Here is a 15760-nt window from a genome sequence, read left to right on the forward strand (position 1 = left end):
GGACTCTCAACCACTGCGCCACCAGCGAAGCCCTAAAGAAACAATTTTTGACCTTTTCCCCCAAACACCAGCTTTCGTGCACCGTGAATAACTTTTAAGCCAAACTTTGGCAACTCAGTTCTTATGAGATATTCTTATTTGAATCTGCAAATCTAACGGTCTATAACCAGAACCATGATAGTTCTGACATTAGCTGTGATTGATGCAGAATAGGTAATGAAGAAAGATACATTTGAAAAATGCGTATTTAAAACTTCACAATCCCTTCTTGCATGTTTGATTTGATAAATTAAATCATTTAACCTCAAGGAATGGCATATTTGCTGATTTATGAGGAACATTTGGCATTCTCTTGTGCTAATGTAAGATATTGATTCAGTTCCCCAAGCATTTCTTAAATCCACATTTTTCTTAAATTTTCTTGAGTGGAAATGAAATCAATTGGTACCAAACCTCTTTAAAAAAGGATGGTTAAGCTGCTCCTCAATCTCTTCTCTTCCACAAGATTCCTCTCTTTCTTTCCTCAGTTTTTAAAAATCTTTTTTTTATTGAAATATAGTTGATTTGCAATACTGCATTGTGTACAGAATGATTCATTTTTTTACAGATTATATTCTGTTATAGGTTATTACAAGATAATCACCTATTAAACCTATTAAAACCTAATAGGCATTACCTGATAACCTATGAAAACTAGTTTTTAATAGCCCAGTGTATTCGACTCTGTTCTGAAAGGACAGCAGTTGTCCTTACGTTCTTGTCTTCAGTTTTATATGTGGCACCATCTGTTTTCTTTTTGAAGGTCCATGGGGCACATAACTGCTGTATTGCTTTTTAAACACAAAAACAGGTTGCACGTGGGAGTTTAAATAAGACAGTGACATTAAACTCTTCCACACGACTGTCTTTAAGAGCAGACGAAGAATGAAACACAACCCAGTAGTAGCAAAGTTTTTATGTGAATCTTTTTGCCCCAGGAGTTCCAAAATGTCAGAACATTTCCTTGAGACACGCTTGAGATTTGGACTCTTGCATGGGGAATGGAATAGCCTGGCTCCGGGCTCCTCTTTTTGTTTCCGTCTTTGCATTCTCCTTCTGCTTCTCTTCTTTTGTTTCCAATTTCCTCCCTTCTATTTTCTGGCTCACATTTATCATCATCTTACTCACTGGTAGCCACAATTCCCTTTAAAGCAACAATTATAACAATAAAAGCAATAGCTTACATTTATTATTCACCATGTGCCAGGCACTGTCCTATGCACTTTGCATTTATTAGTTTATCTAACGATTTCAATAATTTTAGGACTTACAAAAACAGGTGCAAAAACAATCCGTATTTTTTCAGAAAAGGGAACTGAGACATAGAGAGCTTAGGTAACTTGCCCATGAAATAAAATACTACAGCAATAGCAAAATCAGTCATTTTATTTTTCCTTAATGTTTGTTTTCTTCAGTTTTGAGACTTGAGAGGAAACTTTTGTCTCAATGGGTCTTATTTTATTCAGTTTGAACCTCTATTAAATGTTAGGCCCACAGATTTAGACTAGGAGGTGGGATGCTTTCAAAAGAAGGGCAAAGATAAATGAAACTCAAACCTTGAACTCCAATCATCAACAGCCTCCTGGGAAAGATAGCCATAGAAGCAAATAATCCCAACCAAAACCGAGAAAGTGATCTCTCCTCTTATGATGCTAAAAATCCTCAACAGCAAGTTGGAGCTACTGGGTAAAGACTACCTTGTATATGAGGCAACATTTGAGTTGGGTTTTGAATGGTGATAAAGATTACTTTTAAATTGGGCATGAATAATAATGATGAAAGTCAGCATTTATTGAGCTATCATTATGTTCAACATCATGTAAGAGCTTTCCATGAATTATTTAATACTTATTACCACCCTGTCAGGTAGTTTCCATTAGTACCCCACTTACCAGATGTGGCAACTGAGGCTTGGAGAAGTTAAATTACTTGCCCAAGTTACTGTAGTAGTGTGGTGTGTAAGCATCAACCTCCAGGCAATCTTAACTCTAGAGTTCATGCTTTGAAAGTAAACTATGAAATGGTATTTACCAACTATCAGTAACATTTCACTATTTTTCCTCTAGGAGAAGAGATTTGTGCTAATCTACTTTTCAGCATTTTTTTCCTTTATACCAGTTGGACTTGGATTTGTCTTATACTCTTTTTATTTTTAAAGTGGTTTTATAGGTGGTTTCATTTTGTTCTTTGGCAGGGTTGTTATTTTATTTTACAGGGATGTCAAAAGTGGCATCACTCATTAGGGCCAGCTCTGGGATTATAATGTGGGTCACAACCCAGAGTGTTGCCACCAGACCGGAAGATCAGGTGGGTTTCACCTACTTCTTAGGAAAAGGATGCCCGAAGATGTGTGTGGAATGGTATTTTGAGGCTCTGTGTGGGCTCAGCAAGGAATAATGTAGGGATTTTTCAGGGCTGTGTACTGAGGACTCTACTGGGGTGTGGAGTGGGCAGGGGAATAATGTGAGGCAAAGAAGACATGTGTGTTCCTCGCAGAATAGAGACTTTGGCCTAGAGTAGATTTGACTCTGACCCAAGAGGACTTCCTCAGGGGTAATGGGAATTCCTCAGAGTCTCTGAGGAATGGACCAGTAGAAAACCAGAAGTTAAGGAGGAGAAATCATCTGGGGAGTGGCGTTAGAGGGTCCTAGGAAGGGACCCTCTAGAGAATCCTCAAAATCCAGATGAGAGAAAGAATAGCTTTAAACATCTCCCAGACCAATAATAAATCCACTTTATGAGTCTTGATTTTGAGGATTCAAGAGAATGATGAAACCAGTACCCAGGAAATGGACTCAATACACTGGAAAGTTATTTTCCAAGTGCATTTTCTGTATCGGACGACTTGGTATATGTATGGTAAATGTTAACATTGCTGTGGAATCCTGGAATGTATCCTCAGGTCATAAATAACAATGTTTCTGAGGACTAGAATTTTATCTCTACCTTTTTCAAAGATGTGGAGAGGGTGATTCAGAGTGCCTGAATCACCATGTTGTGGGGACATGGGGCTAATGAGAATAAATTGGCCCAGACTTATTCTGTGAAGTTATTGCTTTGTCTACAATCTTAGACCTGATTGTGTGGGCGCTCATAAGACTTCATTCCTATCGTCATTTCCCGGTAGCTAGAAAGTGCCTGGGAATTTTCTCATTTCAACAAAGACTACCTGACACCTTTTGTTTAAGAAACAATGAAAACTTTAAGAATGATAGAGAGAGAATTCGGGGGTTATTTCTTCTTTCAGCATGTACCATTGACTCCCGTGCCACTAAATGATAACAAATAGTGCCGGAAATATGGTGGGAAATACGGGCAGAGAGAGAGGGAAAATACATCTGATGTTAACCAGGTAAACATTATCAAGTGGTTTCAAAGTAATTCTTCTAGCTGTGTTTCTAGAGAAAATTGTTTATCATACCTACCATCACTTCCCAAAGTATTTTTAGGTGTTGATCAATAAAAAATGGTTTTAGGTTAAGTACAGGGAGAGGGGATTAAAATGCAAAGTGTCTTGTTTGGATTCAGAATCACTGGTGACCCTAATCCAATTAACTATAACTTAGTCATTCTGTTTCTTTAGAACTGAACACAGTTTCAGGGAACTGTGAGGGGTATGAAGACAATAAAAATGCACAGAAGGAAAATTGAAAAAAGACAACCATATATTTCAGGCTTAATCATCACATTTTGTGCATATTGTATGAAATCGATGTATTAAGCAATGATTAATGAATGAAAATTTAGAGTCCATAAAAAGGAGTAGGGAGAAATACTCAAGGGGAAGGGAAATAGATAGAAATTAGGTCAAAGGAAATGAATTCAGTACATGAATATGTCTGCAAGTAAAACTAATGAATTGAAGAAGTGTCTCCTGATGGGGAACAAGTTAGAAAGGTGAACCCTGATGTACTGGTTATAGTCAGTCCAACCTTCTGCCCTGAGAGGCAAATGACATGCCAGGCATGTCTGTAATTGTGATACAGTCTGTGGAAAACTAGAATTTTCTCTCCTTCCTTTAGAAATCTACTTTCCCTACATAGTAAATTGACATGGATTCTCTCTCAGTACATATGCATTTGTTAGAATTTGGGTTTAAAAAAAAGCATATATATAGATAGATAGATAGATAGATAGATAGATAGATAGATAGATAGAAAGAGAGAGACAGCTTTAAAAGGAAGAAAATATTGAAGATAAAGAGTGATTTTTCCTTTGTTCCTCTCCAGTGCCTTCCTAAATCCTGACCTTGCCTTCTACTTATCTACCACTTTGGAGGTTAGAGCTGGAGGGGTAGGAAAGAAAAAAAAAACAAAAGGATCAGGCCCAAGAATCTCTAATAGATAGATAGATAGATAGATAGATAGATATTCGTATATAGATGTATATATATTTAAATTATAAGCTGAAATATATTCTACAGGAGCAACAGTGCACTGAAAACAGAATCACAGTAGTTATAATAATACTGAATTTAATATGTTTATAGACTGATGTATAATTGACGGGCATAGTAACTACTCTGCAAGTGGTGACTTCATTGGGCCCCTTCCCACTCCTCCTTCAGGTCTCAAATGGAATGTCACTTTCTCATGGAGCCTTTCCCTAAACCTAAAACGAGGTTAGGACCCCTTTTGTTACTCTTACTATCTTTCGTATGGTTTTCTTTTGTTGTGTACATTTATTTGTGTGTGTTTCTTCATTTTCTTTTCTACCTCCCCCAGGATCTATAAACTTCATTAGGGCCAGAACCATGTCTATTTTACTTGCCATAATTCCCAGAACATGATATTTGTTCAAAAATCATCTGTAGAAAAACAAAAAGACTGCAAGTAGTTCATACACGAGAATCAACATTAATGTTACTTACGCTACCAAATCAAGTTTTAAATGTATTTTTTTTCTTTTGCTAATTGATAAGTATCCAGAATGGCATTAGTGTTCACAGTGTCCCTGGTTGTTGTATACAGGTAAACCTTCATCACCTAAGTATAGACTGTCTGGATCCGAATCCCAGCTCTGCCACTTACCAGCTGGTTAACTAAGGGCAAGTTACTTGATCTCTCTGACTTCATTTGTAAAATAGATTCGTAATGAGGAGCAAATGAGTTAACTTTTGTAAGGTTATGGCGTAAATGACAGGAATATATAGTAAATAAACCTAGGCTACAACGTGGGATATAGTGTTAGATAGATAGATAGATAGGGTGAATACATTTCCTCAAATAACCTTTTTCCTTGCTAGACGGACTTGCCAGTTTCAAAAGTTTCCTGAGGTCTGAATTTAGTGAGGAAAACCTTGAGTTCTGGATGGCCTGTGAGGATTACAAGAAGATCAAGTCCCCTGTCAAGATGGCTGAGAAGGCAAAGAAAATTTATGAAGAATTCATCCAAGCGGAGGCTCCTAAAGAGGTTGGTCCTGATGGGAAGGTGGGTGAGTGTGGTCAGCTCAACAACTTCCCAGGAAGGATTTCCAACTGCAGTACACTTTGCAGCCACAGGCTATTCCTATTTGAGAGTGGGCTACCTTTTGTAAGCGCCTACTGAGTGGAAAGGCAGAGCAATACAGTCGAGCAGGTATGAACTTGAACTCTGTTTAGGTCACTTTCTAAGCAATCATGGGTCTCTTTTCAGTAGTATGTAATCGCAAGTCAGAATGATACTAGTTGTATGATCTTAGATAAATGATTGAGTCTGTCTGAACTTAGTTTCTTTCTTTGGGAAAAATGAGGGTAATGAAGGCTATTTTTGCACTATTGTTGTGAGGATGAAATTAAAGAGCGGACGTGAAAATGTATATCTCAGCATTTGAACTAATGAATGCTTACTGAATGTTTCTACCACTTAATTTCTTCTCTCTTCCTCTTCCCCTTCTCCTCCTTCCCTTTCTTTTCTTATGAAAACTCTCTCTTTTCCCTTCTATTCTCCCCCATCCCGTTGTTTCCCCCAAGCCTTTTCCATTTACACTCTAGTCAGGGGAAACAGGGTTTCTACTTACAAAAATCAAATGATTACAGGATAATAGTGCTAGAGATGTCAGAAGACAATGTACCATTAACTGACTGCTAAAGACAAGATGTGTGTTGATTTCAAAGAGGATTTGGGGTAGTTTATCTGCCCTTTGCTGTTTATGAAACTGAATTGAAAAGGCTTTCTGTGGAATTCAGGATGGCCTCAGCAAGACCTGTTCATCATGTTTTGGTCAGGTCACTAATTTCACATTGCATCCCATAATCCAATCTGGACATCAAACATTTCATCAAGATTTGGGGTCAATCACAGGGGTGATCTGAACAAACCCTCTAGGTAGGCAGTAATTAACTTAAGATTATTTGAGAGGGGAAAACCCCAATACCCTTTTTCTCTCTCAGGTGCTCTAGACTCTTGAGGTCCCACCATTTGATATTTATTCCTTTGGTAATGGATTATTCATCACTGATCCTTTTTGAAAGATAAATATGTTTGAATGGATGGACAAATTATATACCTAATACCAACAGATGAGCTCCCTCCATGACACAGGAGGTAGAGGTCAGGAGCATGAGAGTATAGAGCACCATGGGTCAAGGTGGAGAAAGTGAGAGTCCTAAGATGGAACTGGGCTTAGTCTTGCTGTGGAATCTTATCCAGATCTCCTGTTCTACTCCTCAGGCTCCCACCCTATGCATATATGTTAACTTCCCCTACTTCTGATGCCTTTTGTGCTGGGACATTATTCTTCTATCCACGTGGAATCTCTATTTGTGATGTTACCAAGGAGATTAGTATTAAATTTGACACCCATTTTCTGACTTCAACTGATCTCCCATTTCCAGCCTATCTTCCTACCAACATCATTCCTATTTACAGAAGTCTAGGATTTGTTGCAATATCTGTACATCGTGGAGACTCATCTGGACTATTGCTTTGAGCTCCAGGAAAGTTTTGTTCTCGAGGTTCCTTACTAGAACATTGGTGTTTATCATGAAAATATGAGACATTAAAAATGAAGTTTCAAAGGCTTCCCTGGTGGCGCAGTGGTTGAGAGTCCGCCTGCTGAGGCAGGGGTCACTGGTTCGTGCCCCGGTCCAGGAAGATCCCACATGCCGCGGAGCGGCTGGGCCGGTGAGCCATGGCCGCTGAGCCTGCGCGTCCGGAGCCTGTGCTCCACAACGGGAGAGGCCACAACAGTGAGAGGCCCGCGTACCGCAAAAAAAAAAAAAAAAAAAAAAAAAAAGAAGTTTCAAAATAAACAAAACCCTGGCTGAGTTACTAGAACACACAAATGGTGGCCCTCATTATGAGGACCTGTGAGCTCAAAATAAAATAGCCTTGGCCTCCAGTCTCTGAGCTGGGCATCAGAGAGAATGTGGATCACTCCTGACACATAATAAACATTCAGTGAATATTTGTGAGATGAATGGGTGCAGATGTCCCAACCCAGAGCTTTCTCAACGTGTACCTTTGGGCAAGTTTCTCACTAAAGCTCTCTAATTCTCTGTTCCCTTAACTGTAATCCTCTCACATATATGTATGTGTACCTAGAGGATGTTTAATAAATTGTAGCTGTAATTTTTTAAATTCTCCAACTCTTGTATTTTGACCCCCAAATTTACTATTTCATTTTGGTGACCAGCAGATTGACCTATAAAACAAATCTACCCAGGCAAATAGTAATCTAAATTTTCTTTCTCTGAATATTCACCTCAGTTCTTTAAGATAAGGAACTGAAGGAGAGATACAGTTGTAAAAAAATTGGAACTAAGATTAAAAAAAGAGAAGTGACCCTGCGTAGTTCAATAAGTAGAAAACTCGTATATTGCAGGTTGTCAACTGTCCATATTTTAAATTAATGAAAAATATTTTCTTGGCTCTCTAGCAAACGGACGAGTATATATCAAAATGATTCATTAGAGGAGCCCATGCACATAAAACTTATAAGACAAATAGCTGCTTTTGCTGGTGCATACAATGTGTTAGAAAGTTTTAAATACATCACTTCTTTAAAAAGTAGGATTAGGAGATAATTCTATAATTTTTAGAAATGTAACTATTTGAGTAAGGCTGCCCACCTAGCTCAGTATATATTTAAAAGAAGGAAGAAATATCGCTTTCGTGTGGTGAGAAGAATAACAGACTGAGAATAGAGAAATATACATGATAGCCTCACCTCTGTCCCTCACTAGCTGTTTGCGGGCCTGTAATGACCTCTCTGGGTCTCGGAGTCTTCACCCGTGAAGGCAGGAGTCAGACTACCTCACCTCTGGGGCTGTTTCCAGTGGTGTCTGTGTAGTCTTCCGCCATTCCTGCATAAAGCACACAGGCCCCTCTCACCTGTGGAAAACATGTCATAGCCTCAACTCACTTCATCCTGGACCTTCAGTCACAGTCACTCCTGTGTGTTCTGGCCTGGTACTCCCCAATCATGTCTTTGTCCCTGACTCTGACCTAAAGCTGCTGCATAATTCTCTGAGCCCAAATAGCTTTTCTCAGTATCAAGAACTTCTAGCAGGCCAGGAGAGACCTAAAACATTTTCTCATGTTCCAATTCAAAATATTGGTTGATTTGTTTCTTTCTCTTTTACATGCAGACACCTTAAGAGTCATTGAAACATACTACGTGTTGTACAGTGATTTCTCTCAAATCATACTCAGACAAGTCCAGGCAGGTTGTACACTGTACAACTCCAGGGGCCATTTACACGGACCCTAACATGAATGGTGTCCCTGGGAATGGCTCGATGTAGTAGCCCTGCATTCAGGACAAATACGCCATAATGCCTTCCAACACTGCAGTCTACTGGGTAAAAGCAACATTGCTGGGCTTTTGAGTTTTCTCTCTACCACTTATGATCTTGGGCAAGTCACTTAACATTTCTGTCCCTCAGGTGTCAAATGTAGGTGTCAGTATTGCCTCCTAGAGTTGTAAGATTCAATGAATTCATAGCACAGTGCCTGTAAAAGTTAAGCTCTCCGCACTCATTAAGTATTAGCTGCTATTGTTATTATTGTTGCACTAGAACCATTGTTTCCCACTTAGTTTCAGGAAAAGACCAAATTTCTTTATTCTTCGAGAACCATGCAAAAGTTCTTGGATTCCTGGTCAGAAGTTCTTTCTCTCTCTTCATTCTCCCCACTAGGTGTGAAACAAAATGCTGTGGTAGGAGGATTGTGGGATTAGGCATCAGGATACTTGGATTCAAATTCAGAGTCTCTGCATTCAAATACATTTATTAGTTCTGTGATCTTGAAGAAGTCTCTATCTATATCTATCTATCTATCTATCTATCTATCTATCTACCTATCTATCTATCTATCTTTCCCCTACAAAAGGAAAGACTCATTCTTAGGGTTATTGTGAGGATTATATGAGGTCTGCATGTGTTGGCTGCTTGTTTCTAACAGTGGGTGTCTATCACTGGTTGATCTTAATCTGAGTCATGCATTTGTTGAAGCATTTGTTGAAGTTGCCTTACCCCACTGCGTATAAAGTAGAAATGATATTTCTCACTTGCTATGACTCTCTTCCCCTCGTGTGTTATACTGGTGAGAAATTCCACTTCTCTCCCAACCCCTCCTCAAATCCCATAACCTGGCTGACTCAGTGACCCTGTTTCCTGTCTCATAGGTGAATATTGATCATTTCACGAAGGACATCACAGCGAAGAACCTGGCGGAACCTTCCCCAAGCAGCTTTGATGTGGCCCAGAAAAGAATCCATGCCCTGATGGAAAAGGATTCACTGCCTCGCTTTGTGCGCTCTGGGTTTTATCAGGAGTTCATCAAGTAGCAATGTAGTTGGTCTGTGAGAATCATCCTGACAGTTATTTCCTCCACAATAACCCTGCACTTTCCAGCAACCCACATATTTTCCTATAGCAGCTTTTGCTCAAAAACTCTCAAATGGAAAACCCCAGAGAGTGTTGCTTCCTCCTTTGCCCACATTGTTTTGGATGCTTGTCTATTGCCCAAATGCCTTCCTTTTCCAATTTCCTCTTCCTGCCCCCATTCTTAATTAAGCTCTACTCTTGTATGTTGTTGTGAAACTCAATCAGAATGACAGAAAAAAATCTATCAAAGGAAATATAAGATAAGAATATGATATCATTGAATGTAGGTCCATTTGGTTTAGGTAATGGATCTCCCCCTAAATTGGTGTGAAAAAGAATGTGGATGTGGAAAGACCAGTTTCAACTGAAACTAATTGATCTCATTTTTAAAAAAATTCTGATCCATGAGGGGGTCACCCCTCTCATTATTTCTGAACTTGGTTAGTAAAAGTTGCTAAGAATTTTATGAGGCAGAGCCACTATTGGATTTTTTAAGCAAATACGCTGTTAAAAAATATTGATCTTCTGAGAGCATCTTTGTGTTAGCTAGAGATTATAAACAAGAGATATAGATACATAAATATGCTGTGTTTATATAAAATCGATCTGAACGCCATCCATATAACTTCTTTCCCTATACTTCCCTCATACCTTCCCATGCATAAAGTTACCAAATTCTGTATTAAATCAATGACCTGAGATTGACAAGGGACTACTTTATACAGGTATCTATGCCTCTAGTATGTAGGCACAAAGTTTCAGTTTTCAAATTATTTAAAATTCGTGTGAGTATAAAATTCCAAAATTTCTGACTCCAATCATATAAAACAGTTGCTACTCATTGCAGTGGTCTCCCACCTCAATATGAAGAGGGCTGTACACTAAGATGGGAAAATCTCGTCAAGCCTAAAATGGTTAGTTTTCCTATGATGCCATCAGTTTGTTTAGTAAAAGACGATTATCTTTAAAACACCAAATTATCTTTGGAAAACTTAATTTGACTAAAGGCAGAGACGTTCTAAGTGAGATAAAATTTTAAAGTACCCTGCATTTTGCAAAATAATCTGATCTTTTAGCAACCCCTCACTTCCCTCCCTATTTTGCTCCCTGCATTAATGAATTGTATTTATAGTCAAAATGCACATTTATACCCCTAACATGCCTTACACACAACCAATTGATAAGCCATGGTACTTTTAGTAGGTTTAAACTTTTAATTCTGTATTTCCTTACTATAAGTCTTGCTAGAATTTTTTTCTTATCTTTAGTAGATTTGATTAAACAATGATTTACATAATCTAGTAATAGAGTCAAACTATGTATGAATATAACCAAGGTGAGGACACAGAGTTAACTAAACAAGTAATTTTTAAAGGACTAATAAAAATCTGAAATGTTTAAATAGAAGACTACATTGTTTAGTCTTGTATTTACTCCTTTTGTTTCTTTTTTTCTTTCACACACTCCTAGTTTCACATGTTTGTAGCCCATTTATTCACTTAATTCCTAAGAGTATTGAAAGCGAAGCAACTATATGACTGTATTCTTTGAGTAAACACTGACTGTATTTGTTGGGTTTTCCTTTTTTTTTTTTTTTTTTTTTTGTATTTCAAAGGCTAATGTGCCCTTCCTGAATACTTGCCATTTCAAACTCTGAAAGTGGGTCGGAGTGACTGGGTCTACTGCCAACTCTTGCTAGTCTGGTATGAGTTCATTCATATTTGTCAGTATTGCTCACTTCAAAGAAACTCCGTCATCAAGCAGTCGACAGCTAGGCCAGACCAACATTGTGAGCATGAAAAAGAAGTTCTCACCATGTCTATTCGTGTAGGAGTGACAAGCAACTCACAACAAGAATTCCCAGCACAACCATCCTCAGCATCTGTCTATGCTGCCCCAAATCAGTATAAAATCACCAATCCTTTACTTGCTAATGCAGCTAGAAAATTTAAGAACTGAAGAATCTAGGTGAGTTATGTTTTTCTTGAATGCCAAAACACTTTTAAGAAAAATTTTGATGTCATTAATATTTCAAATATTTTATTCATATTATTTGAAACAACAAAATGTTTGAAAATACCCAGAGAATTAACTAGAGATTACAGAGTTCACCAAGATGGTTGATATGACAAAGACTCGGACTGACTGTATTCACAAACTGACTGCACATCCTATGTAAGTGGGTAGAATTGTCAGTGGAGGATAAGAAGGATATTCACCTTTTCATAAGCTGAACCCAGGAGGCAGAGGGCAGGAAAAGCACCAGGAGGACAATGCTGTAAAGGCTACAAGAAGCATGAATGCCTTTCAGTCAACCGGTGACATGTAATATATATGTAAATATGATTTTAAATTTAAAGCAGTACACACACACACACACGCACACATACACACACACTCTTCTAAATAATAAAATTAAAAGGAGTACAAATATCACAGCCCAAAATGAAAAAGCAAATGTATAAAAATTGCCCTAGAAAATTCTTTGAAATCTTTGGTGTTTTTAAACTTAGAAAAAACACTGAGCTGCTAGAAGTTGCCATAGTAACACAAACAAAATAAACATTCTTTTAAATTTTGGGAAATTAGGAAAACTGGGATGATCTTTCCAGGAAAAAAGATGTGTAACATCTGTTTATCACTCCCTTTGCCTCCTCCCCTTCCTCCACACTCTCCCTTGAGTAAATTGCCTGGGAAAGTATGAAACTCAATGCAGGAGAGAGCCCTGTGGTGCTGACATTTTCCTTCCTTGTGAAAATGTAACAGTCATAAGTGAATCTGGAATGTAGAGATGTAGTCAATGGGAATAGGAGTATATGCTTCTCATCCTTGAGAGAAACCTAAGATTGGCAGGTAGGTCAGGTAACCACCATAACCTGTTTTTCTGCCTGGGTTTGATATAGTTTGTGGTTGTGGTTGGTGTCTGATTAGGATCTAAACTTGACCAGAAGAAAGAGACAGACTCTCAGAGTAAATTAGGAGGCTGTGTTCCATGTTCATCTGCTAAAGCAATGCTTGTTTATGTGAACAACTCCTTACACACACACGCACACATGCACACACATACACATTTTCTTTCTCTCAGATAGACATCTTCTGAAATGCAGAACTGAGGTGTTTCAGTAACTTTGCTTTCAAATCAATAGAATCAAATTTATGAAAACATTTTGTGCCCCACTCCCCATACCACCTATGTACTCTAATTCTCTATGGTATAAATTATGCTTTAAGCAGATTTCAGTTTTTAGTGCATAAAGAGAAGAAGTTGTTAAAGAAATTGTTTTTACTTTTGTCCTCTACAAAGCCATGGATTATGCTTGGTTGATGTGCTCTCTGTATACACTCCCTTTCAACAGGGTGGACTTGTTATTATTTCCCAAAGAATAATAGATATCCAGAAGTTTCAATAAAAACTTGACCATTAGTAAATCAATTGGTAAACTAATAAACATTCTCTGCCAGGGCTTTGTCAAGCTATCCGTCCCATCACAAATTTGATAATTTGAGAATCATTTCAAAGGCTATCATATTTCAGAGGAATCATTTTTATCCCTGAAATCATTCCCTCTAGCAGGTATTTTCCTTGTTTCCTGGTAATTTAGCAAGTTTGTGAGAAATAGGGTCATGAGAAAAGAAAGGGGGGAAAGGAGAGATGGGAAGTGGTAAAGAAGTAAGTGCCCAGACCTACAAAGTGAGACCATTCACTAGGAGACATTTAAGAGCAGCTCCACTTGATTGAAAATCAAATAGTTTCTGCTGTCACCATCAAGACTTGCAGGAAGGCTTTTCTTGACTAACAATGCAGATTGATGTGAAAATCCATTTTAATATCCTAGGGATTCTTGATTAGATAAAAGAAGAAACATGGAAGATTTTCTTTCCCCAGTGGGCTTGCATGTGCCAGAGAGCAGAGCATGGAGAACCCAGTTTCTAACATCCAAATGTCCAAACCCAAGGGCCAGGCAACTCTCTGTAGGTTCTGGACACGATGTCTTGATACATCTCAGTGTATGGGTTTTCCAGGCTCTCCATTCTATAAGAGTGTGTTCAATTCTTGCCTTGGATAAGGCTCCTTAGCAATTTAGCAACTACTCATTGTGCTAAACATATTTTCATTCAAATAGGTTATATGGCCGACCAGAGCAATAGATATCCAAAGAAAGGCTCTCCCCAGCATACTGGAACTGAAAAGATCAAGACTTCCAACAGAGACATTTGTAGCTTTGAATGGAAACTCATAGCAGAGAGTAAAGGGAAAGAGACAGACAACCCGAACTTTGGAATATTATCCTCACCTCACAGTTTAATAATAATCATTTCTAGTAGAGAAGCTACAAAACCAACATTTATATCCAGTTTGATAAGCCTCTTGTTTTTTCACCTGAGACAATTTTCCTTTCTGTCTCACACCTATATCTCCATTTCTTTTCTCCCCCTGTATGAGGATACATTTTAAATAGTTGAGTCTAACCACTGTTATCTAATAATGAATACAATTAAAAGCATTTAACTCACTATCTAGGAAAATGTATAAACTAAGGCATAGACAAAACAATGGGAAATGCTGAAAACTTTTCCAATGGAGAGAAGTAATCTGGATAATTTTTGCCAAAAGTTCTTTTCATGTCATATGTTATTAGAATGTGGGGGGACTAAATTTTTTAAGAATGCTGCAACTCGCAACTCATCTTCAGGAGACCAGCCCAGAGAAAAGTGTAGAAATGAAAGGTTTGGAAATCCATTTGTCAGCATTTATCTTATAAGTTTTTCATTTAGAAACAATGTGTTTATCTTCTAATTTTGTAACCAATACGTTGTATACTATGTAACTCATACTTCTTGATAAAGCACCAAATATGTATCTGTAACCACAATCACATATATTCTATTAAATATATATCTATATAATAACCTCATATGAGTCCTTCTTGACTCCTGAACATTCTTGATATGAAACTCTATCTTAAGGTAGGCTTGTTATTCACTTCGCTCCTTATACCAGGTGAGCCCTTGATCAATTGGGAGGATCCCTCTCCTAATAAATATCAACTGTAATACAGCCTGACAAGCTAAACTCAGAAAGGGAGACACAAAGTGCCCGATATTCATACACTCTGTTTACTACTTTCCCTTGGATTCAGATGGCAACACCTTATTGATGCAGGTATTCACTGTTAGCACTGACTGAGCACATTATACCATTTGGACCCTGCAATATTCAGTGAGTATAGTTATTCCCTTCTCTTCCTGCACTGGTGAAAGATCTGAAAACCATGTGCCACTGCAAGCAACTCAATTCTATGACCTTAGATTTGGTGCTCAGATAGCTTAGGTAATGGCCTCAGATTATACAACTAGTGGGGTTGGGATTGGATGAAAGGGAAAGTTTGTATACAGAAAGAGGCATGGATAGAATCAGTTTACAGAGAGAAACAATGATGAGAATCCATGTGAAGGGAGAATGGGAGAGAGGAATTGAGAGATTAGAGAATGTCTGCTTGGCCCGTGACAGTTTCTCAGTTCTCATTCACAGTTCCCATGAAGCCTAGGTATATTTAATGTAGATGCAATCACCATGGATCATTTCAGTACCATCTATTCTATTCTCCTCTTTATTTGAATTATCTTGGATGATTTTCTGACAGTTTCCACCAAGAAGCATTATTAGATCAAAGATCACTAACACTTTTATCTGCCCCACAGAGAAGTGATGCCTCGAGGTCATTGTGTGAATCAGTGGCAGAATAAAGCTTACAGGTCAGATTGCCTCTCAGACTGCTGTTGATCCATTCAACCAAAGGAACCACACGCTGGGCTTCCCTGGTGGTGCATTGGTTGAGAGTCCGCCTGCCGATGCAGGGGACGTGGGTTCGTGCCCCAGTCCGCGAAGATCCCACATGCCACGGAGCGAC

General features: G+C 38.3%; 1 protein-coding gene across 2 annotated transcripts in view; it reads left to right on the forward strand.

Annotated features, from left to right (window-relative positions):
• Nucleotides 1-14754, forward strand: part of RGS5 (regulator of G protein signaling 5) — an 85414-nt gene extending 70660 nt beyond the window's left edge. For both annotated transcript variants that reach the window (XM_060297062.1, XM_030847417.2), the window contains exons 4-5: nt 5285-5451; nt 9647-14754. In XM_060297062.1, coding sequence (XP_060153045.1) covers nt 5350-5451; nt 9647-9808 — 264 coding nt within the window. In that variant the 5' untranslated portion in view covers nt 5285-5349 and the 3' untranslated portion in view covers nt 9809-14754. The remainder of the gene's footprint in view (nt 1-5284; nt 5452-9646) is intronic.
• The last annotated feature ends 1006 nt before the right edge of the window (nt 14755-15760 follow it).

This window comes from Globicephala melas, chromosome 1 (assembly GCF_963455315.2).
Source record: "Globicephala melas chromosome 1, mGloMel1.2, whole genome shotgun sequence".
Lineage (NCBI taxonomy): Eukaryota > Metazoa > Chordata > Mammalia > Artiodactyla > Delphinidae > Globicephala > Globicephala melas.